The 27287-nt window shown below is 34.5% G+C and overlaps 1 protein-coding gene across 3 annotated transcripts in view; it reads right to left on the reverse strand.

Moving 5' to 3' along the window:
• Positions 1 to 27287, reverse strand: part of ADGRB3 (adhesion G protein-coupled receptor B3) — a 654669-nt gene that overhangs the window by 395569 nt on the left and 231813 nt on the right. For all 3 annotated transcript variants that reach the window (XM_037012618.2, XM_037012617.2, XM_037012616.2), the window contains 3 exons: positions 23408 to 23518; positions 17297 to 17458; positions 11231 to 11395 (listed from right to left, as the gene is read on the reverse strand). In XM_037012618.2, coding sequence (XP_036868513.2) covers positions 11231 to 11395; positions 17297 to 17458; positions 23408 to 23518 — 438 coding nt within the window. The remainder of the gene's footprint in view (positions 1 to 11230; positions 11396 to 17296; positions 17459 to 23407; positions 23519 to 27287) is intronic.

The raw sequence follows: 27287 nt of genomic DNA on the forward strand, positions 1-27287 counted from the left end.
TTTGGGAATCTGTTAGTTATCCTACACTGTGATAGGTGTTATGAGGAATAGAGAAAAGAATATGAATCCCAACCTCAATAATCTTATCACTTAGTAGAAGAATTGCATTGTGTTTGCAGATAAGTAAATAAAAGCTTAAAAGTAATAATGTCTTAACATGGTATGTGAAGATTTTCAGAGGACAGATCACATCTTTTGGGGGGTAATTACGTTAGACTAATATGGTGAGATCTGGATAATTTAGACAAGGGAGATGGCATTCACAAAGGCATAATCTCACAGGCCACAAAATACAAATGAGAAAAGAATCAACAGTATTTATCCAATTTAAAATGCATCAACTAGCATATAAGTGTTATAAATGCACTAGTATATGATTGCCTACTTTTTCTAATATCATTCCAAAGTTCATAGTCAATTTCATTACAGTGAAAGAGAAATCGCCAGAAATCCTAAATTCCTAAATAAGCTAATGTGGCTGTAAAAACCCATCCAGACAAATGAGAAAGCCTGTCAGAACCTGAGTCAGTACTTTACATCTAAGTTCAGGCCTTGCAGGGAGTTATTAAAAAGGAGATTGTTTAATAGGTATCTAACTGTACTTAATAAACTTTTTGTGAGATAAAAACATCACAAGTGCCAATTTAATCACCCCATTCATGTAATTGTGGCATCTCACTTTACTAAAAGTACCTGATACAATCTTATTGGCGATGTAGTCCATTTACCAGACAACAAATGGAATAAAATTCTACTAGAGTAACAGGACACTATAAGTTACCATTTACTCTCTATTTTGGTTTTAAAGATGGTTGCATTTTTCATTTCAGAATTTTGCTTTTCAAAGATAACACTGAGCTTGCATTATAAACCTCAGTATCCTAAGCATTCTAAGCCATGTTTAAAAAAAATAAGATTCATGCCTGCACCTTATCATCTGTTTGGCAAAAGAATGTACAGGTATTCAAATTATTGAGAACATTCAGAAAGTGACACCTGAAGATGAATTAGGTGATTCCAAATGATTCAGTGCTGAATGACTAGAATGAAGAAATATGTGATGTCCTCAAGAATTCTGGTTGGAAGTAAGAAAGTTTTATTATTTTTTAAAGGAATGTAACAGTACATACTCATGGGCAAAGAAGAGAGGGTATCTTCCCAGATAAGAAGATGTGGAGTCAAAAATTAACAAGTCAGATGTGGAAATAAGAGAGAAGATGATTTGGCTGGGGCTGTTTTATTGAAGAAAAGACCTTGAGGATAAAAGATCAGAAGGAAGGAGAATATTTGTGAAGGGGTTTGCTCCTCATGCTTTACTGGAAAGAAGACTTTGCACCACCATTAGTAAAAAGATTATTTAAATACTTTAAATTCAAGCATTTGTAATATTAGTTATGCAGACCTTTCTGTCAATGTACGCATTTTATGTTTTGGCTCAAGTTCAAGAATGAGTTAATGCATTTGTGGGAACTTTTGAGGTTGGACACTTCCGCAAACATAAGTAAAACATTTATTTTAGATAGGAAAAGTTTTGTTTATAAAGTCAGCTACAGAAAAGAATAACAAAAAAATTGAAGAGGTATCAAACAGACACTTTTGATATTTTATTTTACATGGAGAACCATAAATTCATTTCAGTGAACATTAACTGCACCATGAGGTGAGAATTGACAAAATCGATTGGTTATTAAAAAATTAAAAAAAAGAGGAAAAGTCCAATATTCCTTCAGTGCATTTATTAAGTCAAAGTTACTGGGAAAATGGAAAATTGAGAAGTTAGAAAGAGAGGGTTATGAGAATATAAAGGTTTAGACAGATACTACATAACATGAAAGAATTTCTTGTGCCAAATGTGGGACATTGTTTTATTTTAGTTTTTTTTTAGTTTGATACCCTAGAATTTAAAAAAAATGATTAATTGTGTTCTTTTTTGGGACATCAACTACAGATCTTTCAGGAAATAGTAGTGTCATTTTACTGAATGGGAAAAAGAGGAGGTTTTTGAGAGGTGGAAACACTTTTATTTTGAACATTTAAGCTTTTTCAAATAGGATGTGTGCATTATATTTAGGGATAAATGTTCAGATATTTAAAAAAATATCATATCTAATTTTTCATTTTTTAATAACCACTCATCTATGTCCTATAAGAAGTTATGGGACTGCTTTTTTTTAAATCTGATGCTTAACTGGAAATCCAAATTGGTAATGAAGCTGCACTTCCTTCAGCCCTGCATGCAGGTTTGCTGTTCACCAGGTTGAGTATGGAGGCGACAGAGACAACCCATGTTTCTCCCGCCACCACCCTCCCCTGTAGATAGCTGACTTCTGACACTGTAAGAGAGAACGCCCAGAGTCATTGCAAACCCACAGATTTGAAAATACCTCAAGGCTTTCTTTTAAAACTATGTTCCTCCTGAAAGCTGATTAACATCTTGTCATTCTGTCAGAAGAGAGTTCTCCAATAATTTGGGAAGATGTAAACACTCCAAAACTTATCCCAGCATCTTATAATATACTCATACAGAGAATCTGCACCCTGATAGCCTTGTTCTCCTAGACTCTGGAAGAAATGGTGATAAAGACTGAACAACCTCTGCCTCATGGAACTTAGAGTCTGAGGGGCTATAGCGGAGACAGATGATAAGCAAGTAAACAAATGAATACTCAGAGTTTGAGAAGTGTTATGAAGACCAGGGGATAAGAGGGCAATGTCAGGGGAACGCTTGGTCACATCTCTGGGAAGGGACCATATTAGGGATGAATAGTGAGTCACTAGGAGCCAGAAATGTAAGGATCTGTGGAATACTCTAGACAAGTGCAAAGTCTTGAGGTCAAGAAGACTTTGTGCATTTCAGAACAGAGAAAAGTTTAGGGCACAAGGGGATCATGGAATGGGAGATGTGGCAGGAGATGGGTTCAGATGGCATGCAGAAGCCAGTAGGCCCTCTAGACCATGTGACCAAATAAGATGAGAAGCCACGAGAGGATGTTAAAGCAGGGGAGTGCTGCTATAACTTACATTTTAACCTTGAACTTTGTAGTTGTGTGTAGAATAGATGGTACAGAAGCAAGAATCGGTATTGGGTGATGTAAGGGGACTCCACTATAGCCCAGAAAGACGTGACAGTGGCCTGGACTTTGGTGGAGGTAGAAAGAAGTGGATGAATTTGTATTTTCTGGGTGCAGAGCTGACAGGTTGGTCATGGGGTATGGAAGAACAGAGAATGAAGGTTAACTTCTAGGTTTTTGGCTTACTGAAACAGGTGGGTTAGACTAGGGTTCAAACAGGCTAGGGGTGTATAGCCCTGAGACCAAAGCGTCTATTCTGATCCCCTTGAATCCTTGATGTCATTATTGATGTGACAGAGGGAGTCCTGCATCAAATAACTTTGTTTGAACCTGTGACTCCCAGTTTCTCTGAAATGTAATCGGCTCTCCCCTCACTTTCCTTTTTCCTTTCCTGGAACACCATTTGGTAAACATCTCATTAAAGTACACAATTTCTTCTGTAATATGCAGCCTGGTTAAGAATCAGCACTTTTTCAGGCTGTTTCAATTTCTCTTCATTTCCATCATAAGCACTTGCAGTTGGAGTTTTTTTTTACTGTTATTTTTCCATCTAAAATCTCCAAATGCCTATTACTTTATGAAGCATCCTACAAAGGTAACTAAGAATAGAGAACAGTAAGGTTGTGTTTCGAAGCGAGAAGAATGCTGAGAGATCAGCCTGTCTTGCCATCAGGTAATGTGCCTCCTTACACAACAATGTCACACTGGGGACAGCTAGAGTTTGGCTTCAGCAATGTGACACATTACCAGATTTCTTGGACCCGTAAGAATTAAAATTGCAAAGCCTAAATGACTAGCTGCCTGGGGTTTATTTTCTTATATGAACTTCCTCCTGCCATATGCATAGAGTTGCAATTATGTTCACCTGGAAGAAACAGTTGTCTCCCAGCAGGGACAGGGGCCAAATTAAGTTCTATGATACATTTTAGTGAACATACTGTGTTTCAGTCTATTTTCACATTTTGACCAATAACGGAGAATAGGCTGGACAGCACTAACCACAGCTAGTTATGCACTCATCCACAAAATCATGAATATTATGGACAATAAAACTTTTCTTTTCAACAGCTGTTCTGGGTTGATTACTGTTGATCAACTATGCAATGTGCAGGAAGGGGTGGTGGGGAGGAGAATTTTGCCTCCTGGCTATGAGGCCATCTGATTTAGGGATGGCAACGTTGGAGGGTTCAGATTTTTACTGAGTTGGGAATCAGTCCGGCACCTGGAAAGACCCCTTGGGGATGTAAGACTGAAATGTGGAAGAGCCAACCCCTTGCTTTGGGCATATGTTGAAGGGCATCAACCTATGTTTCCCATTTGCCAATTTAAAATCAAGCACAAAAGAGGAAATATCAAAATGAAATATCATTTGAAAAAATAAGAACTGAAAATAGAAGCGAGTTACATGGTAAGGCTAAGATGAGTAAGAAAGTTTTGGTAGTTAAATTTTAAATGAGGAAAAAAAAACTTAAACAGTCCAAGAAAACAAGCCAGGATTAATAAAGACACAATTAATTTAAAAAAAAATTCAGCAGCTAAACATTGAAAGATCACCAGAAAGCAAAAAAAAAAAAAATGTGCAATGACACAAAATGAATATAATTTTCATACAATAGACTAGAAGGTTAAGAAGATAAAATGCAAATTAATTAAAGAGCAGGTTAATGAAGCAGCACCTGAGTTTCAAATCGGAACATCCTCACCCAGACATAACCAGGGAGTTTTGAACCAAGGTCAGGCAAATGTTTAGCATCTTATCACTCACTGACCTCACCTGAAGGGCTCCGAGCAGAGGGACTGTGGGCAGGTCACCCCGTCACAGAGGCTGAAGCCTCTTGCTCTAGATTGCAGAAATATTTGGGTCCAGCTCTTTTCCTGAAGACCTACCCTTGGGTGACTCTTTTCTTCTTAGCGTTTGTAATGATCTGCAAATATATTTTGCAGAAAAAAAAAAAACTAAAACCTGACAGTATCTCTGAAGGGAGGTTTTGCATTCCCAAGAGTGCATTTCCCACCACAGTGCTGACCAGTGTGACACAGCTCAGCGGCACAGAGCGGCCTGAGCCCTTATGTACGGACTTCCCTGCGGTACAAACGTGGGGGAGGAGTCCTTCTCAGTCCATGATGAAGGCTGGCCATGAGAAACAGAGCTCAAAAAAGATCATACTATCCGGAGTTTATTTTACTACTTCTTCAAAATCCCTTACTTCTAAGGTAATATTCTCCTATAAATCCTGAAAAGTAGTCTCCACTTTATATTACTGGATACTTCTCAGGATTCTTTCACCTAAACTTTCATCATATAACAATTCTATGATAAAGAAGGGCACAAAATACCAGCTCCACTTTATATATGAGAAAACTGAAGACTAGAGAAGATGAGTAAGTTGCCTAAATAAATATTTATGATTAAGGATTGGGACTGAAACTGAATCCATGGCTTGCCCTCTCCCAGTGCGATGCCCTCTCCCAGTGGCTTAGCTGAACTTTCACCCTGCTCTAAGTCTGCTTCAATCTTCAAGAAAAGGGTACCTGTTGTCAGGAGTTCCCCCTCTTGACCAGACCACCAGATGTACTGACCTTGGTGGGACCCAAGACTGTGGCTCACGTAACCTCAAAAGAACCTCAAGTTTCAAATAAGTGCTTTCCATACTAAATGACACTCCCACCTCCAGCCAATTTATAGTTGACCATCACTGTGGCAACAACCAAGAGAGACCTTAAGAGGACAAAAGAAAGGCAGTGTTCTGATTTTGAGGTCTCTGCCCTTTCCATTATAAAACATGGATATTCCTCTCCTTTTAACATGGAGCCTCTTCACGAAAATTTGCCCTCTATCTATGAGGTTCCAGCCCTCACCAGCTGAGGAGTTCATCTGTGGGCCAAGCTCCGTGTCTCTGATCTTTGGCCACTAAATAAAGCCTGCACTGCTCGACACTCACTTTTGGTTTCATATATTGGTTTCACGATGTGGAACAGGGAAAGACCCCAACTTTAGGGGTTCCGCTTTGTCAGGAACAATATGAATTCCAGACCACTGTGTATCCCACTGAATCATATAATTAAATTCATTTATACATATTTCAGTACATAAATGAAAACTTATTTGTCAATAATTCTTCCTTCTATTTTATTTCAATAATTTTCACTCATTTATCCCCATCCTTTATTTTATTTGTACTTTACTACATAAATTGTATCAGAACAAGAATTGTCACAACAGAGAACTGAACTGGAATCATCTGTGCCTCGGGTCTTCAAGTACTGACACAGCGGGAAAAAAATCATTGCTATAAAGTAAAACACTATGAAGAAAATTACTACAAAGCTTGAAGCTGTGGACTAAAGAAATTTATTTTCCATAAAGAATTTAATTTTGGAAAAGTCTATATCTATTTTATTTGGAGGATAGACCTCTATGTAATTTACCCACCTAGAAAATGTAAATATTCCATTACATCTGATACTTTTCTCCATTTAAATATTACTAGAAGTCAAACCCACTAAAAACAGAAGCAGCCAAAGTGATCGAATCACCCTGGAGGAGGGAACACCAGGTGGCACCCAGGAACTGGTCTGACACGGCTAGACTTCCATGGTTCACAGCTCGCTTGGCACTCACAGCAAGGCTACGCTATCCCCCCTTGAACGTAAAACCACCATAGGGCACATTAACATCAGACAAGGTCACTCTGAGACTCTGATAAGCAAAGCCACTTTGTAGACAAAAACAAGGTCAACGTGCAACCTCAAAGCTCCAAACATCGTCTTCTCTCAGCTGGTATGAGTGACTCCCACTTCAATTACAGCTGGTCTTCCCTCCTCCTAGATACTTTAATGTGCTACCTAATCTTAATTTTCCCCTGACAACACATTATCAAATCCATAGAAAAGCCCCACTTTCTTAAACCCTCTCCAAAATCACTCAATACAAGCCTACCCTTAATAAGTCTTTTCCAAGACCCTCTTACCGAGATGTGCCACAGTTCCCTGTGATTTCCCCTCTCTGCCTAGAGTGACAAACCCAACTTGTTCAACTACAGGTGTCATCCTGATGGACTTTGACTGGAAGGCATTGACATAACACTAATGCTTTTGTTTATGTTTGCTATTTCCCAAGTTCTCTCCCTTATAGCATCTCACATGGCCCTTACATTTCTGTGATGTGGGTATTACTATTGCTCCCATTTTACCAATGAAGAAACTAAGGGTCAAATGAGCAATACACATATTAAAAAGTGATATCTAAAAATATAAACATATGTGTTTTCTTGGGAAAGTCCAAGATCCTTCCACTATACCACATCAACGTAATATTAAATAAGCCCAGAAAATATCCTATAACAATTTTTGGGTGCATGCTAGAAATTTGGATATGTGCATGTCAAGACAATCCATTCAACAGTAATTTATTGAATACTACCAGGTACAAAGTTGCATGTAGAGATAAACAGGAAATGGAAGAGAATTTCCTTATCCTTAAATAAATCAAATAGTACTACTATTGAACTTGATGCTAAATTAGTTGCAATGAAAATTCAGAGAAAATTGGAAACACGGGTTCCTAAGTTTAGTGAGATAAGAAACAAATCACAAAACCACTGAACATACACTACACATATGTACACACACCCTTCTACAATATCACACTTACTTATTAGTATAGGAAGAAAATGGAGTCATACTACTTTTCTGAGTTGGTGAATGAATCTAATAAACTGTAGTGAATTCCTTTTGTTGCTCTGTGCCTCTGGTCCACCTCCCCCCACCAACACCAGTCTCTGTTCTCATACATGGTACACAAATTAGTAACTAAGGACTCAAAACCAGGAAATCCCACATCCATTCTCTCCTTTCTTTTTTGTCTTCTTATATAGATGGGTTACCCTCACCTCAAAAAGAGTGGGAGAAAGTTGGACATTGACTAAGGAAAGTACCTGAAAAAATAGGATGTCATCTACACAAATTAGTAACTAAGAACTCAAAACCAGGAAATCCCTCTCTCTCTCCTTTCTTTTTTGTCTTCTTATATAGATGGGTTACCCTCACCTCAAAAAGACTGGGAGAAAGTTGGACATTGACTAAGGAAAGTACCTGAAAAAATAGGATGTCATCTACACAAATTAGTAACTAAGAACTCAAAACCAGGAAATCCCACATCCATTCTCTCCTTTCTTTTTTGTCTTCTTATATAGATGGGTTACCCTCACCTCAAAAAGACTGGGAGAAAGTTGGACATTGACTAAGGAAAGTACCTGAAAAAAATAGGATGTCATCTACTTACACAGGCTGATATCGCAATTTGCATAAGTAAAACATTTCATTATTTGATTTGAACACTAAACATCATCCCTACATAACATCCATTTCATTAGAGTGGTTTTATGTGTTTCTTGAAAGTAGGATGCTGGAATGCTGTTCTGATATGATCCCACACTAGAAGGTCACCTTCCCTTACCACACCCACCCGGTCAGATCTCGCGAAGGTGGTGAGTACAGACCCAATGTGTTGTTTCAATTGGTCTGGTCATCAGCTCACATCAGCCCAACCAAGGAGAACCAAAAGTAGGTGTTGGCCTACTTTCTTCACTGCTGATGCTCTTCCTATGTGAGCTTTATCCCTTAAGATGGTGTCTTAAGGATCTCAGGTAGGATGCCTATGAGAAATGTAAGTTGAAACTACTGAGTTCTCGAATGACCACCTTTCATTGAGGCAGATGATTTATATGTTTTTCAGAACTGCATTCAACTTTTCACATGTTTATGGCTGAATCCTCTGAAGAAATTGTCAATTTGTTTAGCCCAGGGACTATCCAGATTCTTCTAGGTTGGGTCTTACATCTTGTTGATACTTGACGATGCTTTTATACTTAGTGAAGAACCTGAGTTCAGCTGTAAGAGAACTAGTTCTAAGGAGAACTCCAAATGTTTGCACCAAATAAATCTTACGTATTTTAAATGCATACTGCCAAAATTTAGGGCAGAGTATTAAAACATTTTTAAATATCATAGCTATTAGAATCTCCTTTAGAGAGTAAGGAAATTTGGATCCAATATGGTAAGAATTTTACATCTTTTATGATGCAACTCAACTCAAGAATGGAAATAAGAGTCAGAAATAACACATGATAAATTTATCAAGTGTTCAAGATGGATCCATAATATTCACTTAGGAGACAATATGAGAGAGGCCATATTTACAAATAATATAAACATAAATTTCAAAAGTTAAAGATCTATGCAAACGAAGCCATTCAATTTTAATAGTCTTAGAGTGATTCCAAGATGCTGTAATACTGTTAAAGTAGCTTGAAAACTCATGAGGTCACTACTTGAGAGATAAAGCAACAACTTTATCACCTTAGGAAATTAAATTTTTCTTATCTGAATCTTAACAATTTAGCATCTCTATCTACTGATATTCAAGCATTCAACTCCAAGAAAAGTTCATGGGGAAGTAAACTATGTGGAATCTGGTTTATATTTTAACTGACCAGTGGCATTTTATCTTTGTACTTACGGGGATGAACTGAGGTAAAAGCAGTAATAAAAACTAATATTATTAAAAGAGATTCTATAGTTAGCTATTATTTTTTATTTTTCACACTCCATGGACAAAGCATGAATTATATTTGACTCAATAAATGTCACTGCTCAGCACTTAAAAAAGGTTCTAAAATTTGTTTAAGCTTGCCCAGATCTTGCCCAGGGAAAAAGGAAGGGCAAAAATAAACATCTGTTTATTTCTGTGCCTATCTGTATGTTTATAGAGAGACAGAAATAAGACAGAACATAAATGATTTCATAAATAGGATTTTCTGGGAGTGATTTGCAAAAAAGGAATCATGATTCTGACTCCCCGATATTCATAATTACATGAATATTAAATTGTATGAGTTATATTCATAATTCACAGAATTCATTAAATTCTTGGAATCATGATATTACTCATTCAATTACTGCATCTTTCAATGTATGTTCCTAAGTGCAGGAATGTAGTAACCTTTCTCTAAAGTAAATGGGAATAATAAAGCATGTTAGATGAATGTGGCACTACCTATATTTTGATAGTTTTTTCATAGTCTTAAGATGTTTTAGATACTTAAAATTTCCAGAAGAACCTTGAAACATTGCTTTATAGTATAGGATATTAACTTTGGGACTTCAGAAAACAAATGGGCTGAATGTGAATTGGATATCATGTTGGGAGCACATTACTGGGATCCTAGCTAAGTTGCTTACATGCAGAATATGTAACTAAACGGGCCAATGAGAAAGTCTCCTAAGGAGTAGATAAATGATTATTTATATTTTTTGACATTCTTCTTAGCCTTTGCCATTTGCCACTCTTATCTACCTTTTCCTCTGAACATGCCTTTGTTATTCCTGGAAAATGTTATCATTTACGTGGGTGTGTATTTTTTCCCATAAATTGCAAACCCCTTGAAGCTGGAGACCAGTCTTTTCATTTTGTAGGTATTTGTTTTATGGTTAAAACTGTTTCAGTGACCTAAATAACAACATTATGAAGACTTTTCTCTGTAGTAATGGATAAAATTATCAAGGACAGGTAAAACAGAATTGAAACAGTTTAGAGCAAAGAAAATTTAAGAAAACATACATACATTTAAAAGCAAAGTAGTCTTTAGAATCACATAAGATTATATGTCATTTATGATCTAACCATTTTATGCATTTAGCAGCGAATCTAGAAAGTTTGATTTCCTCTCAAATACCTATCATTTTCATACATGGTGAGCTGTACATTACCATTCCTTAACTGAATGAGTGTGAGAGACTAACATGGGAGGGGCTGCCTCTACACCAGTCGGCCTAGTTACGGTGTGAAGGCAATAGTCAATCTCACATCTTGGGGATTCCTTATAATTTTTCCAGGAGGGAAAGCCAAACATAAATAAAATCTTAGTGGAAAGCATTAATATTTATAGAAATGCATAAAGGTGAACATTGATTGGTAGTCAAGGAAATAGACTCCATTGCCTATGAATCAAGGAAGGTAGCAATGCTAAGCAACAAAAAATCACTGAAGGACACATTTCCCATGAATGAATGAAGGTTAATGCCCTTAATATCTCCAGTATATACTAGGGACACACAAAATACACAGATGCCAATTTTACCACATGCAGAACGCTCACCTGGGCAGAGAGCAATATTACAAGGCTTATGATGAGTCTCGGGCCCTTCACACGGCCGCCCGCCGTACTGCGGGGGGGTGCATGCCCTCGTTCTCGTTCTTTGGCCTCGACCACATGTAAATGAACATAAACTCCACGGCGACCACTCCTCCCAGACTCCATGTACTGTAATAAAGCAAAGAAGCTTCAACAACAAAAGCAGAGAGGTAAAGTCAAAGATTTTTCTTCTCTACAATTAAGGAAAAATAAACTCATCAAATACACAAGAATGCAGATATTTTAAAAACCTCAGTTCACATTCTTATTCATCACAAAATACAATACCTAATATCAAAATTCATTAAAATAATGTAAAATTCCATGTATGTTTTTCTGTGGTTGAACAGTTATTTATATCGTCAAGTTTAAATATTTCCTTTTTTGATGGAAACGTACTTCTCTCTCTCATGGTAAAATAGTCATGAGTTATTTTTAAGTAGAACAAATATTAACTAAGGTAGTATAGAAAATCAAATTTCTTATGACAGATGTGATCTTCTGGAGTTTAATTTGCATTTGAATAGATAAGGGCTAACTTAGTTTTTCCAACATAGTTTCAGGAATAATGACTTATGATGTTTGAAAATGAAAAACAAAATTTGAAAATTCATGGTACATATTTAAAACATCTTTTTAACCTCACATTTTAGAAAATAAATGTTTCTTTTGTTATAAAAATGTGGCTGTTTAAAGTCACTGTCTTCTGAATAGGAGGGAAATATCAAAAACTGTATCTTCCCTCATAAGATTTATCTTTACCCTGTTTTAAAATGGGTGGCAAATACGAAGCCAGAAGATGCCTTTCCTCTTCCAGTCACTTGATGGCACTGGAAATCCTAATTAATAAAAATGTCTAGAGAATACAAATGATCTAATTAAGATTTTGCCTAAAGTAACTCTTGGTACATCAATACCCCATATGTGCCATTATAATTAATTCAAATTTGATCAGAAATATTAACATAATGTGTGTTCCTTCATAATAATCACTGAATAGATATTGACATTTTTCACAAAAAGTCCATTAGGCCTCAAAGTTTAGATCCCCTCCTTGCACTGTTATTTCACCAATTCTTAATATTTGAGACAGTAACATCACTCTATGGATAATACAAATAAAAAGAAACTTGGCAAATATGCTCTTTGGTTCAAAACCTCCTGCCTTGATGTTGAACCTCTGGTCTTACCATGTTCTTAGAAGTTCATGAGCAGATGTTTGCTATGACACCCACTGAAATGAGTAAGGGGAGAAATTTATAATAGTAGAATGACAAAAAAATGTTCATTTCCTCCTCAATATTGGTAGGGGAAAGCAGAAGTCTATATAAAGTGTCAGCAAAGTTCTGTGAGTAAATATATCTAGAATCTGACAAGCATAAGTGCTGACCAAGTTGCTACTTTTAAATATATATATGAAACCTTAATTATGAGGCACCTCATTCTCTTCTATTTATGCTGACTTGCCCCAGCTGATTGTTCAAATATTGAAAAAACATATTCAATTATTGGAAAAAATAGCCAAATTTGAGTAACAGTCTATGTAAAATTCATTAACATTCTGTAAAACATGCTAGAAAAATATATTTTTGAAACTCTATACAGAAAAAGAGTAGAGTGAGAGAAATTAAAATGTTTACAATTTTTTCCATTTAAGTTTGGAAAACCTAAAGTCAATTTGTATCCATTGATATAAGAATAAATAGTACCTATATTTAACTCTAAGAAAAAGCCCCCCATATATACCTACATTTGCAGATAGGTATATATGATCAATTATAGCAGGATATTTTAAAAGTGATTTATAAGAATGTACTTTTTATGCAAAAATATGTACCTTTAATCAATTTTGCATTTATTTTTACTTACCAAGTTTTCACCATTTAAAACAAGTTTTTATTCCCCTTTTTTCTCTATATATAATATTAATAGACTATATGCTATTCATATTACTGGTTCTGTTCATTTTTTCTTCTACAAATCACACTGCTCTATATGCACTGAACAATCTTAGATGGGAAAGAACCTGCTCAATTGGCAGGTTTTTCTCAATTAATTTCAAAGAAATGTTGATTAATCCTGATGGCTTAGTTAAATTATGAAGCTGGAATCCTCTAAAAAGTAGTGTTACTCATTAGTTTTTAACAGTCTTCATTGTTCCACTGTAAAATTTCATGAATCTGCCACATAATTTTAAAAAAGCAAAAAATATCTTTTTCATTTGAAAAAAAAACAAAAATACTAATAATTTTAAAAATTTTAGATACTATTGACTAAGAAAATTACAGCACATGTAATTTTAAAGATGCTATTCCTAAATTTTATATTAAAAATTAGATATTTTTATTTTAATGGCAAAATGTTATATAAATTCTTTTATTTTTCAATCAAGTATGAAAAGCTGTAAATGGTCTATTCCCTTTGAAAAATGAACCTAATAAAACTAAGAAATTTAAACCACATGAATCAATTTTTATAGTTTCCATTTTAGCCACTAGCTACATTATTAAACCTCTGCTTTGTGCTGTCTAGAGATTAGATAAGGGATATTCAGTACACAAATTATGCTACTACCAGATTTTGAATTAAGCATACAAATTATTTCATGATTTAGATTGGAATGTATAAATCTTTCAAATGAATGGTTCCTTCTTAAGAAATAAATAGACATGAAAACTACGATATTTACAAAAAAAAAATGTTGAAAGTGTTCCTTAGCCTAAATAAACTTCTAAAGGATTGGAATACATATAGAGCAGACCAGTGATTTTCACCCAGGGGCAATGTTGACCTCGAAGACGTTTTTGGTTATCACAGCCCAGGGGAAGGAGGCATGCTATTGGCATTTAATGGGCAGAGGCAGGGATGTTGCTAAACATACAAAAATGCTTAGGCCAACCCCACAACAAAGATTTATCAATGTCAAAATGCCAATAGCATTGAGCTTAAGAAACACTGGAAAAGATAATAAAACTCAAAGTCAGAAACCAGAACAGTAAATAAATAATTTATTGTAGCTCTCTATTTTTCTCAATTTACTCTGTTTATCCTTATCATTTTCTGCTCTCAGTACTAACAGTTTTAAAGAGACTGTATCAAGAAGCGGTTTTCCAAATGGCTGGATATCTTAGGATCTGCAGTGAGGTAATGCATTATGCAGTTTAATAAAGAAAACCCTTCTTTTGAAATTTGAATAACATGGGTGGATAACAAATTTATAACACTATTGATTAGCCTTTAACCATAGAAATAAATATAAGTTCTAATTCTGTCTTTCCACATGTTTTGTGGAATGTGACTTTAATATTCAGCTTGTCCTGTGTCATTTTCATGAATTAAATGGTGAAAACACCTGAATATCTACAGTGTCACGAATAAATGATTGATTTCTAAGCTAATTTTCTTCTTGCAAATTTAAAGTATTGTTTTAGAAAGATATTTACACTATCTATAAAGTTATTTTTAAGTTTTTTTAATTCACTTTCTGTCACTGTTTTCATGATATATGTATCAAAAAATATTTGGCAAATAACTGAACAAAATATCGATCACACAATATTTCATAACAAGTGCAATAATCATCAGAGAAACATTCCAGTTTCTTATGGTGGGATATTTATTCAATGTTTTTAAAATAATGAAGTTGCTAAGTTACTCTTCATGTTTGGAAAATTAAAAAGAAATCAACAAAACTCTTTTCATTCTCTTTAATTAAATATCTGAACTATACCAATCATTAAAAGATATATTCTCTTATCATAAGTACCATTTAATGAAATTTAGAAAGACAAACCCATATGTATAGGAAGGTGAGAAGGAACTAGAAATTAGTATGTACTTGTTTAGTAGGTATAATAGTAAGAGATTTAAGAAACTGGGAAAAACCTTTGTAATCATAGAATATTATTCAATTTTCTGGACATCAGACCCAGAGGACAAGGGAGAGCACTTGGGCCACTACAGATGCTCTCTGTGCCCTGTGAAGGGGCTGATCAGCGATCTCTGGCAGAAAGAGGGAGATTTCCATGTATCAGCCATATGAATGTATGTAACTGGGGCCTGGAAAGGAAGCACTGAATGCAGGACCGTGGAAAACACTTCAGCGCTCAGACTTCCGTCTGGGGATGCATTTGCCAGTAGACTTTATCCTTGTATGTTGAAAGAATCTTGCCTATTCAAAAAAATGCTGATAAGACAAATTTATCTATCATCTACATCTTAACTCTCCTCTGATATTTTTTTTCATTGCTCAGAATAGGGAACTTGATCCTGGAACCCTTAATATAAATGCTATAAATAGGGGCCAGTTTTAGCCTGGAAAACTCCCTACTCACACCCAGCTGACAATCCAGAAGCATTTAATCATGAGGCCATTTCACCTATAAAATTCAGAAATTTTAGAATTCCTAAAATCTCTAGCTCCTTACTGCTTTTATTTGATTCTCTTGTCTAATGTACCCAGTCTGTTTGCTTTATGACCCCTAATTCTGTCATTTTTTTCATTGTCTTTCCCTCTCCATGACCTTTTTAAACACTTTTTGCCTCTGAATCTATGTACTTTTCACTTGATGTTCTTACCCACCTAGTCTAATTCCTGCTGCCTATCACTGATTTTTCCAATCACCGCTCTTCTCCTGCCAGTTCTGTCTTCCTTCCTCACAGCTTTCTGCCCTGGTCAGCTTTTAATTCTACCGTGTGCTGCTGCTTCGGAGCTTCCCGTTCTGTTCTAAAGAGATCTCCCACCTCCTGGCATGAGCCTGCCTCTGCATTCTTCCCACCACTTCCTTTCCTTTTAATTTCTTCCAGATTGTCTTTTCTTGCATTGTGATTAAGAATACATGATGTAAAATCTATCACAGTAATGTTAAGTATATTCACATTATTGTGAAACAGACCTGCAGTTTTTTTTTTTTATCTTGCAAATCAAACTGTACCTAGTAAACAGCAACTCCTCCAGGCTGTCTTTAAAGAGTTGCCCTTGACCATTCTGCTGGGAAATTGGAATTATCTCTGCCCTTCCCCCATGCCACCCACTCTCTACTCCTGCTTTTAACAATTGCAGAATCAGTCATCTCTGGAAATGGAACTCACCAGAAAACTTTTAAGCACAATTTAACAGATGAAAGACAATACCAGCTTCTTTCTTCATGTCTACCCACTTCTGGAGACCTCTGGAAAGGCCATAATCCAGGTCCAGTGTCAATTACAAAGGTCAATAAATTTGCATCAACCACCAACCAGTGATTGAACAAAAATATAAACCTGGCAGTTCACAATATCATGTGCTCTGGACTTCTTGAAAGAAAGCCCAGATTTCTTTGAGTACTTATTTATAAATGAAAGTCAGTGGTCTCAGGGAGAGAAATGCCTCTTATATGCATACAGGCATCAACTGAGAACCGTAACATGGAAAATCTGACCCTATGTGGGCATGCCATTGTGCTGCGCTCCACTTAACATTAATTTTTTTTCCATTAATGACTTTAAGTTTATAAAGTAGTGAATGGCTCTAGTGAAGGCAGTCGCTTGAATGAAATAAAGAGTCTTTTAACAGACTTTTTAACAGAAAGCCCTCTGCTTAGGGGCACTGCTGCCTTTGGTAAGGGTCAAATAAACGACAGGAAAACAGTGACTGTCTTAAGGAACACATCAGCCACTGCCTCAAACAATGGCTACAGAGCCTATTTCCAGTACACTGGCAGGTTCCATTATTTCTCAGACATTCGATTGCGTATGTTCACTGTCTAAAATAAAGGAAAATATTTGAACCTTAAATACGATTAGAAGCAGATACAGAAATTTCAGGCTTAGAGTTCCAGTGGGCAGGGGAGTCCCTTATATAATTTCTTGACTGCTCTTAGAGTAGAAATAACCACATACATGATAAAACTTCACAGTTGAATAAGAATACACTTATCCGCTCTAATTAAAATGGCTATCCCCAGTTCATACGAACATAACAAATTGCTCCAAATGCGTAGCATGACACAATTCAATAACATCCACAGTTGTATTTGCTGCTAACACTACCTGGACAGAGGGCAGTGTTATTGCAAACCCTTGATTCTCTTAACGGGCCGCTGCAGTGTGTCCCGTAAGGTGATACACAAGTTCTGGTTCGCACCTGCGACCCTTGACCACAAGTAACTGAGCATGCGCTCCACTGGGACCACTCTTCCACACCAGATTCACCTGCGTACAAGACAACAAATACACGTGAAATACTGTCTTGAATATTCATCTATGCAGCATGTTACCAAACGTGACACTCTGACATGCAAGGATAATTTAAATGTAAAAAAAAATAGGACAGTACATCAAAAGGTTCTCGAAAACATTTCAGAGGAAAAATAAATTTAGAGATGCACATTACACTGATGCAAGGTCCAGCTTTTCTATAACCCTGTTCACAAAACTACCCTTCACAAATCCATTGCGCTGTGGACCCTACGAAGGAACCAGTTAGCATTTTTTTCACAAGAATAATTGTTGAAGCAATTCTCTACAAGCCAATCTATGGCTTTGTAATTTGACAGGAGAGGAAGCAAAATGTATTGCTCAACTTACTCTGGTTTTGGTGGGAAGGAATATATTGATGTGTCTTTCCTTAATGCTTTATGCGTGACCTCCTTTCTAATGCTGGATGAGGTGGGGCCCTGGGAGTCTGGGCATATCTGATGTTTATTGTGTTGAACATTGACACTTATTTATAATTTCTTCCTAGTGCAATTCCTACTTTTTCATTCTATGACAGCTATTTATTTTGTGATGATTGTTAAAAACAAAAGAAAAAAACACCAAACTTTTCTGCTCACAATTTCCCCCATGATCTAGGGCAGAGGAGTAATTTTGACTCAAAATGAAGGAACATTCCTCTATGATTCTGTTAATTTAAGATGGCAAATTTTAATTAAAAATAAGGCCCTAAACAAGTCAGTGAATGTCGGAATTCACTAATTCTTTTGGAGTTAGCACCACACTGAAGCTCTATCTAAATTCTATTATTTTCTAAAGTCATGTCCGAAGGAAATAAAGTCAAGAATTCCTAAGACCAGTTAGTTCAGCAGGCTTCTAATTCTACTCTGACACCATGTTCAGTAGAGATTTTTCACACTGATTTGAAAATATGTAATTGCTTTTCCCCAAATATGAAGTTGGGTCATTTATATCAGTAGCAGGAATTATTAAATTAACACCATTTAGCTGTTGAAAAGGTTTTCAGGTGAAGTGTTTCTGAAAACTTTGTATCACTGATGATGTAAATTAAGGAGCAATTTTTATTTTATAGGTTCTGTTTAGAATTTGCCTTTGGAATAGATTTCAGAGGAAAGAATATGATAATCCACTTGTCCATCTTTTCTTTGAAAAGCTAGTAAGTGATTTAGGAACTCTCTGTGCTACTCAAGGCAGCTGGTCCACAGGCTGGTCCTTTAGGCCTGAAGGAGTTTGGACCAGCATGTATTTCAGTTTGCTGATCCCTTTGCTGAGAAAAAAAATAAAGATGGAATAAAACATGTGCTTGATAAAGTAGTTGAATTTACATCTGGTGTAAGTTTCTTTTCTCCTTGAAGACCCATAACAACTAGTTCACAGACAAACAGAGGTGCACTAACCCTTGGGGTAGCTTCATAACGAAGCATTTGCTCTTGTATTGGTCTGCACTATGCACCCAGAGGCATAAATTACGGCATTGATAACTGGCTACGTATCATTAGGGCACAAGCCATGGTGACTGGGGTGGCATCAAGTAGCATTTCTTCTCAGTGCTGTGATCTGTGTTTGTCCTGGAAATATGCTACAGTTCACTATTGATTATTTCAGGATTTTTTTTGCCTTTATCAACTTATATGTAGATAATTCATAAAAAAGTTACTGGATGACAATTTGAATAATATCTAAAGCCATGCCTCTTTATTTGTTCTTTTACATTAAAGAAGAGTCTATAAAAAGTTAAAAATTATTTTTCTAGAAACCAAAAGTAAGACAAAAACCCAGTAATAATGGGCAAAAGGTATCTACACATATATGTATATATACACACATATATGTAGAAATAAAAAATTTAATCTTTAAGTTAGGAAAAATATAATGCAAACTGTTTTCTTTTGCTATTTCAACCTGTGTTTGTTACAAGATTGACATAAAAATATTATGGTTGTACGTTACTCATTAAAAGCCAGAAAACTTGAACAATATGAATTCTATAATAAGCAAAATGATAAAGGTTATGAATAAAATTAGTTTTATTTTACCACAAAAGCAGTCTTTCTCTTACCTTGCATTGTTATGATGGCAGGAAAAATGTTTAAAATAAATTGAACAATGAATTAAGATGAGATCCAGGTTTAAATGTATTTCTGTACAAATACTTATAAACTGGGGCTGCTCCTGAATGTGTTACACTACAACACTGAACGGGCTGAACAGTGATCCCTGGGTCGTAGCAGATGAGTAACTAGTGCTGAGAACTGGCCTGCCTCACTCTTCTCAAACTGATGGCTCATTTTGTTGGTCAAAAGCAAAATGAATAAATGAATAAAGTATGTATTGGCTTTCAAACTCTGAATCAAATTTTGCCACACCAATACTGGTCTGCCTACCAAAGCAACCTCGTTATATCTCAAATGCTATGGTTCCAAGTGACATGTCCACTAAATAGTTACAATTTTCATTTTGGCACTTCTTCATTGCAAAAGGTGTGAAGGCTATTCTAGTCAGGCACATTAGGTCGTTGTGAGAAACAGCTAATGTATTTTAGAAGAAACATTAAAAAAAACACACTGATATTAAAATAGTGAAGTGTAATACAAAACATACTCTTTTTACAATGTGTGTCTTTGGAAATAGCACAAACTAATCTAGTTCTCTAAATTGTAACTGAGAAGGCACATTAAGCATCATGTAGAATGCTACAGTATCTAAGGCACTGTAGAGGCTATTTTATCCTACAAACCATGAAAGGAAACTGGAAAGACTGAAATTAAAGTCCTAAGACCAGTGTTGGATGGAAAGCTGCAGAATATCAGTACTGTGACTTTGAGAACGTCACTTTATTTTCTCTGAAACTCTCAATAAAGTGGGTAATATATCTACCTCAAAAATCAGTTTGTGAGGATTAAATGAGATAATGTATGGGAGTGTATTTTAAATTCTAAGCAAATTATTAATATAATATTTTGCTAGTATGTTAAAATCATGAAATTAGAAATACGTTTTTTAATTTTATATTTCTTTTGTGAGTAATGTGCCACATATTACCAACATAGGCTATGCTCCCCACTGAAATAAGAATACTTTTCTAAGCATGTTTATAAAATCATTTCATGACCATGATGTTTAAAAGCATCAGTAGGTATAATTAAGATGTCTTAAGCCATCTTACTGGCATTTAATTTAGATGTTTATATTAAATAACTGTAACATGTTAATTCATTTCATTTCCCTTTACCATAAATATAGACTGTGTCCTAGGCTATTGAAGCTTTTTCCATTTATGTTCAAACTAGTGTTTCTCAGTTATTGGACTGACCAAAATGATCAACCTATTTTGATAAAGTGATATTAGTTTACCAAATGTTACTTGTGAAAATAATCTTCCACTCACAATTTGACTTTATAGAAAGCTTGTTTTTAAATACAGGGTTTTCTGATTATATTGATTAAAGAGGCCAGGTTATGTGTTTTGTGAAGCAATTCCTACATTAAAATGTTTGATAGCTTTTGCTTTGTTTTCCCTCACAACTAATATACAAATAGATATGTTGTCTTTCCTTATTTTATTTTTCCTCTATTGCATTATTTTTTGTTCTCAAATTAATGTTAGCAAATGTTTATCATTATTTATATACAACACCTCTATCTTGGTTAGAAAGACAAGTAAAATTTAATTTTTGAAATGCTTATTGTGTGACACTTAGCTTTATTTACTCAGACTAACTTGATACCTAAAGAAAATATAATCTGAGAAAATATTTAGGAAAAAATAAAAACCCTCTTATTTTACCTGTATAACTGCCTACAGTCAAATTATATATTTTTAAAACTACTTAATAATGTGGTTTTTCAGTCTTTTAAATTTAAATTTAAAGAAAGTCTTATATGTTCATTTATACTTTCTTATCCTATCTTTGGTTTAAAATGAAAAAAAATAAGTATTTAGTATTCATCAATTCAAACATCCAAGCAATATTTTCAGAACTTTAATTTTTAAGTTCATTGCCTTTTCTTAGTTACTGTTAACAATTTGGGAAAATGGTTTTAAAGCTCCTCATGGGTCTATTTAATAAGTATTGCATCTACTTTACCAAATAATGTGTTGTTATGTATTAAGTACAAAACAATGGCTGAAAAAGAATGTGTAAATGAAAACAAAATTAGTAATTTCTTACTGAGAAAATGTAATGTTCCTTGTGATTTGAATTTTCAAAAAAGTGTTTTAACTGAAAATTATAAGTTTTCTTGGTATGTATAACAGGCAAATTCAAAAACTGAATTTATATAAAAATTCCTTGCCAAAATGCATATTTATGCATAAGCTAACTGCACTACATTATTGGAAATTTAAAACTGTGGTTCACTATTTCACTCCTAAGTGATTCCAGTTTAAGGAATTTCAGTAAACCAATGTCAGTCACCTCTTTTGGAAAAAAAGGAAAGACACCTACAATCTTACAGGAATGCCCTGTGAGATGGCACCTGAAGGAGGGTGAGGAAAATCTATGCCCTGTGCCTCTAGAGTCAAATGTCTCTTATCCCAGGTCAATGGCAGAGACTTTTAGCTCCCTGTAAGGGGGAAAAAAACATTTAGAAATGTGAAAATTTGCCTAAATCTGGTAATGCACATTTGGACTCATTTAAGCAAGTAGTAAAAATATAAATTACCTTCCTTAAACAAGAAGGTACACCAAAAGCAATCCGGATAAGCAAATTTTCTTCATTTCTGGATTTGACTGCAATATGTATTTAAAAAAAAAGCTAAAAGTATGTTCTCAATGTAGAATTTACTGTAACCATTATTCCTGTTCTGAGAATTCTTGACTTTTTTAACCTATTTTCAACTAATGTATTTAACTCTACTACTCACCCATTACCAATAGTACAATTCATTAAGAATATATTTAGATTGTAGATTCAAATCTAGCATTATGAAAAATATTATCCTAAGAAAACATGAAAGAAGGGAATCATTCTTTAAGGGAATTTCATCAAAATCAGTCAATGTCATGTCAAAAGCTGGTCAAGTATTTGAAACTTCCATATTAACAGTAAAATAGATCATCTAGATTGGAATGTATAAGACATAGATAAAACTGTTAGTCTGTAATTTCCCAAAATAAAAATGACAGCTGAAAACTTTCACTATATAGTTTAAACCCATTTTCATCTAAGCATGTACTGCATGCAATGCAAACAGATAGAATTATAGCCCATTTGTTTGGGTGAGCCAAAATATAAATGCGTTTATTTGCTTTCATCTATAAATATTTTTTTGGGGGAAAGAAGGTATTTAAAATAACCTAATTAATTTAGGATTAAATATTTTATAAACCAGAAAGTAATTTTTGTTGATATTTAATTATTTGGAGCATATTACAGCTTACTGTTAACTTTTTATTTTTTAGCTTATATAATAAAATTTTCTTTTCAAATCAAAAACATTGAATTCTTAAAAGTGGTTCTAATTTTTATATACTTGATCAATATAATACATGACACATGACATTGAAAAAATATTCAACATATTAAATTTGTTAAATTCTATCTAAAGTCCTATTTAAAATTGTAATTTGGAAAAGTCCTATAATAATCAATTATTGATGAAATAACTGTTGATTTTCTTTAAAACTTTCATGATACTTTTTAAATAGTTAATTAACATCAGTAAATAATAACATGTATATATTATAATATATATATTCTAAACGTTCCATACTGAAAACAAAATAAATCTTACACATTTTTCGTGCATTTTTCAATTCACAGCTACTTCATTTATGGACTTTAACTGGTGACAAAAAAAAAAATGGCTCAAAAAAATATCAGCTCCAAAAACTGACAAATGTGCAGCAAAAGATTATGAAAACATGCAGTGGTTTCATTAAATTAACAACAATAAATAGAAAAATGTAACTAACGTATTACCAGTTTGTGCCATAAATTTAGCAGCATCAGCTTGTTCCTGAGGGACCCTTTTTTCATGAACAGATCGAGGTCGCTGACTTTTAATTGTATGATCTCCCATCATTCCAAATTCTAAAGACAGAATAAAGGTATATGAAAGCTTGTGTGTAGACATTTCTCACAAATTACATTACTGTCTCATGCAATATGTTCCTACACATACCTAGAAGTTACTGATTAAATTTACAATTCTAAATTTGCTAGGCTAATCTACTTGGAATACTTCTAAACTCAAGTTAAGAAAACCTATAAACAAGAATAAGGTTTCAAGAAACAGCAACAGTCAATAAAATGACACATCAGGTTTGAAGTCAGCTTAATTAACAGAAATAGTGTACTCTTTTTCTTTCTGATAATGTTTTGAGGCAACATGTCAGAAAAAATACAACCACAGTGTTAACTGTTGTTTTCCAGATAAAATCCTGACTATGTAACAGTAGTGCTTTGTGGCATGGTAATCACCCCCCATAGGTTTTTCAGCACCTTTCTTGAGGACTGGGTAATCTTGTGACCTAGCTTTCCTAAGGTAAGCATTCACTTAATGGACTGTTTTCCCAAAGATGAGGCTGCCCTTGGTCTCCTCAAAAGCTCATAGAAAATGATGGCTGAAGTCATTCTCAGTCTCTTCTGCTCTGTTCCCAAATAATTCCTCAGCCCTTTTCTAACCATATGTAAAAATGTTCTTTCTTTTAAAAGTTTTATTTAAAAAAGAAAATGACTCCAGGTCTCTGTTATCTAATCTTTTAATGGTAAACCTCCCAGGAAAGGTGAAAGCTCAGAGCCTAATTGAGAAACAAATAGAGGGAAAAAATAAATCAAACCAAAGAATAGATTCCATGTAATATATCTTCAAAATCCATAGGCTTAGAATTCTGCAAGAGTCCACGCTTATTGTGCTGTTACTGTAAAATATTTCTAATAAAACCAAAGCCTTACGTATGGGGTAGTAGTTCTGGCCCTTAGGAGTGTAGGTAGAGGAATTTCTGAGGGTCAGGGAATTCTTGCTCTGTCTTGTTACATCAAGAAAGTTGTTGGGCCCTTAAGACCAGGTCTTTCTTAGATAACAAAGATGATTGGGTAAAACATGGTCTTACTAAGTCTTGCCAGCAGTAATAATGTTAAAATTTATGAATGGATAATTTCTCCATCCTATCGCTTTGTCTTTCCCCATCAATCATTAATCTTCTACTAAAATATTACAATTTAGTGCAATTCCTCAATGTATATTGTATACACTAATTATACCAACTTTTGTCTTTTATGCAAGGAGGAGAGATGAGCGCACATTTTTGTCCACCCTGACAAATCCCCACATATTACACATATTGAAGTATGGCATCTGACAGATTGATTTGTCAGAAATTCTTTGCAGGTATTCTACCCGAGAGCATCCCATGAGTAATTTGAGAAATCTAAATGTGTGTTTGTTTTTTTGTCAGTTTAGACAAAATCCAAGGCAGGAAATGGAAATTTCCATAAAATGTCAGTTGGTTAAATCTTGTAAAATCCATCACTATTTTCCATTACTGGCAGCATCGTTTCAGTCCATTCATCTATGTGTACAGTATGTGCTGCCTAAACCATGTTTCCACATGTTAATAAGAAGCATCCAATCATGTGTAATTTAATGATTTTGGAAACTATTTGGGAAGTCTGTATCTAGACTCTATGCACTCTCCAATATATTAAAATATTGTATATCACTGAAATCTTTCTGGATCTGAAATAGCAAAGGTAATTTAGTAGTGATTTTTATTAACAGTATGCTTTACCTTTTGTCTTCTTGAATTCATCATTTGAAGTGTGTGCATGTGGGATGTGTGTGTGTCTAACACTTTGAGGCATTTAATTCAAAGCATATGTTTATATAAATAAACTGGGGTTTTGATGCTCACACTAAGGTAGATTTGGCACTGGGAAGGCAGAGGATACCTAAAGAAATTATTCTGTGCCTGCAACTTCTTAACCACTTAGGACTTTATTAACCTGTTCTAGAAGGTTAATAATTCTTCAACTCAGTGGTTGCATGATAATAATCTGCAATCTGATTCCTAAGGAAAAATGGTTTATTTATACAGGGACTGTGATCTTGAAATTTAGGAGTCTGAATATGTCGATGGACCCTGCTGAGATAATTTTAAATTCAACATTGAATGGTTTCTGAAATTTAAACACAAAATGCTTAGTTTTTAAAACAGTTATTAGTACTTGAGTGAACTATTTCATATTATTAACTGGAATATGATTTAAATCTCTCTCACACATGTAAAATACAAATTAAATTTCAGTATTCTTCATTGTAGTCACTTCTACTTATCACCAATAATCAATGTTTCGTGAGCATTAGTGTTGATATCATGGGTCATGGTATTTAAGAAATTCTTTAATCATCTAATGGACTTGACTACATGTTTTGCATAACCAAAATTTAAAACGAAATTTTTGGTTATTGCTGTCAATATAATGTATCCAAAAAATTACTTTGAGAAAGTAAGAATAATATGAAGTCATGCTATGTCTAAAATGCCATAAAAAAAGACATGCTAACTATTTATTTCTTTTTCTCAGATGGAAAAACAACACTATGGTGGTATTTTTTGAATGCTCCTGACTGACTATTTCAGACCACAAACAATCTGAATTTGTAAGTGAAACATGTGAACACTTATCTAAAGTTTCTTTTGCCAATGTTTTTTGCCAAGTGTTTGTAAAACAATTGTTGTTGGGTTGTTATCAATGATAAGGTTTAACAACAGATGTTCTGGTTCCATCCATACCTCATAATGGGATATTTTCAAAATACATGTCTCTTTCAGGATGATATTATCTTCTTTATTTCTAATGTAAATAAAGGCCAATTAGATTACCCAAACTTAGGACAAAACAAGCTATTATTGTTACTATTGTTATTTTTATGTTGTGAAAGTGGGTTGAGGTAAATTTTTAGCATATTATGCTTTCTGAATAAAGTAAGTTCTTCATGGTTGTTGGTTTACAGTCAAATGATTCTAAGTTGGCCACGATAAAATACTACATTAGTTACACAAGAAAAATAGCATAACCAAATAAAAAGATGATCTGCTTTGGTGAAAGCAATGAAAAGCAAGTTATGAAATCAAATGAGTAAAGTACAGCATAATACTGGGTAGGTATGTATGGTGCATGGCTTATGAAAATACAGGGTCATTTCCTATATCTTTATGCTGACGGTATCAATGAAGTGGTGGGTAAATAACTGTGTTCATGTATGAAACTCAAATGATTGGAGATGACTTCCATGTTAAGGCACGTCGTCCCATATACTTTCACTGAGCTTCTCCATAAAAACCAGCAGTCTCTGGAAGTGAGATACAGTCAAAGTTACATGAAAGAAAAAGTCTTAAAAATCTATTGTTTTAAATATGGTTTTATGTCTTCTATTCCCCCATCCAGGAATATATAAGTAGATCATTAAGAAACAAATAGACTTGAAAACTGACTCTTGATAGTCAATTGTCAGTTATGAAATTTTTGTTTGGAAATCAAGGATTATAATAATGTAAAATTAGAGTCATTAAAAAGTTAAAACACATGTATATCAATTTGTTATTTTATCATGTGTTCAATTTCCAATGTACAGACAAGCACAACATCATGCCAGCTGATACCAGATGTGACTATAATCTATTTCGCACTATACACACCAACTTTTCACATTGTTAGCTGACGTTCCTTTGTATTTCCACAGAAACCAGCCTGGGCCGTTACTAGTTTTCAACAAACCCTCAAAGTTATGTCCCACTTATACTCTATGGCCAACTTGCATTGCTTTTTGTATGGTTGAACCCCTGCACCCTTTCTC

This window comes from Manis javanica, chromosome 16, assembly GCF_040802235.1.
Source record: "Manis javanica isolate MJ-LG chromosome 16, MJ_LKY, whole genome shotgun sequence".
In the NCBI taxonomy this organism is placed as follows: Eukaryota; Metazoa; Chordata; class Mammalia; order Pholidota; family Manidae; genus Manis; species Manis javanica.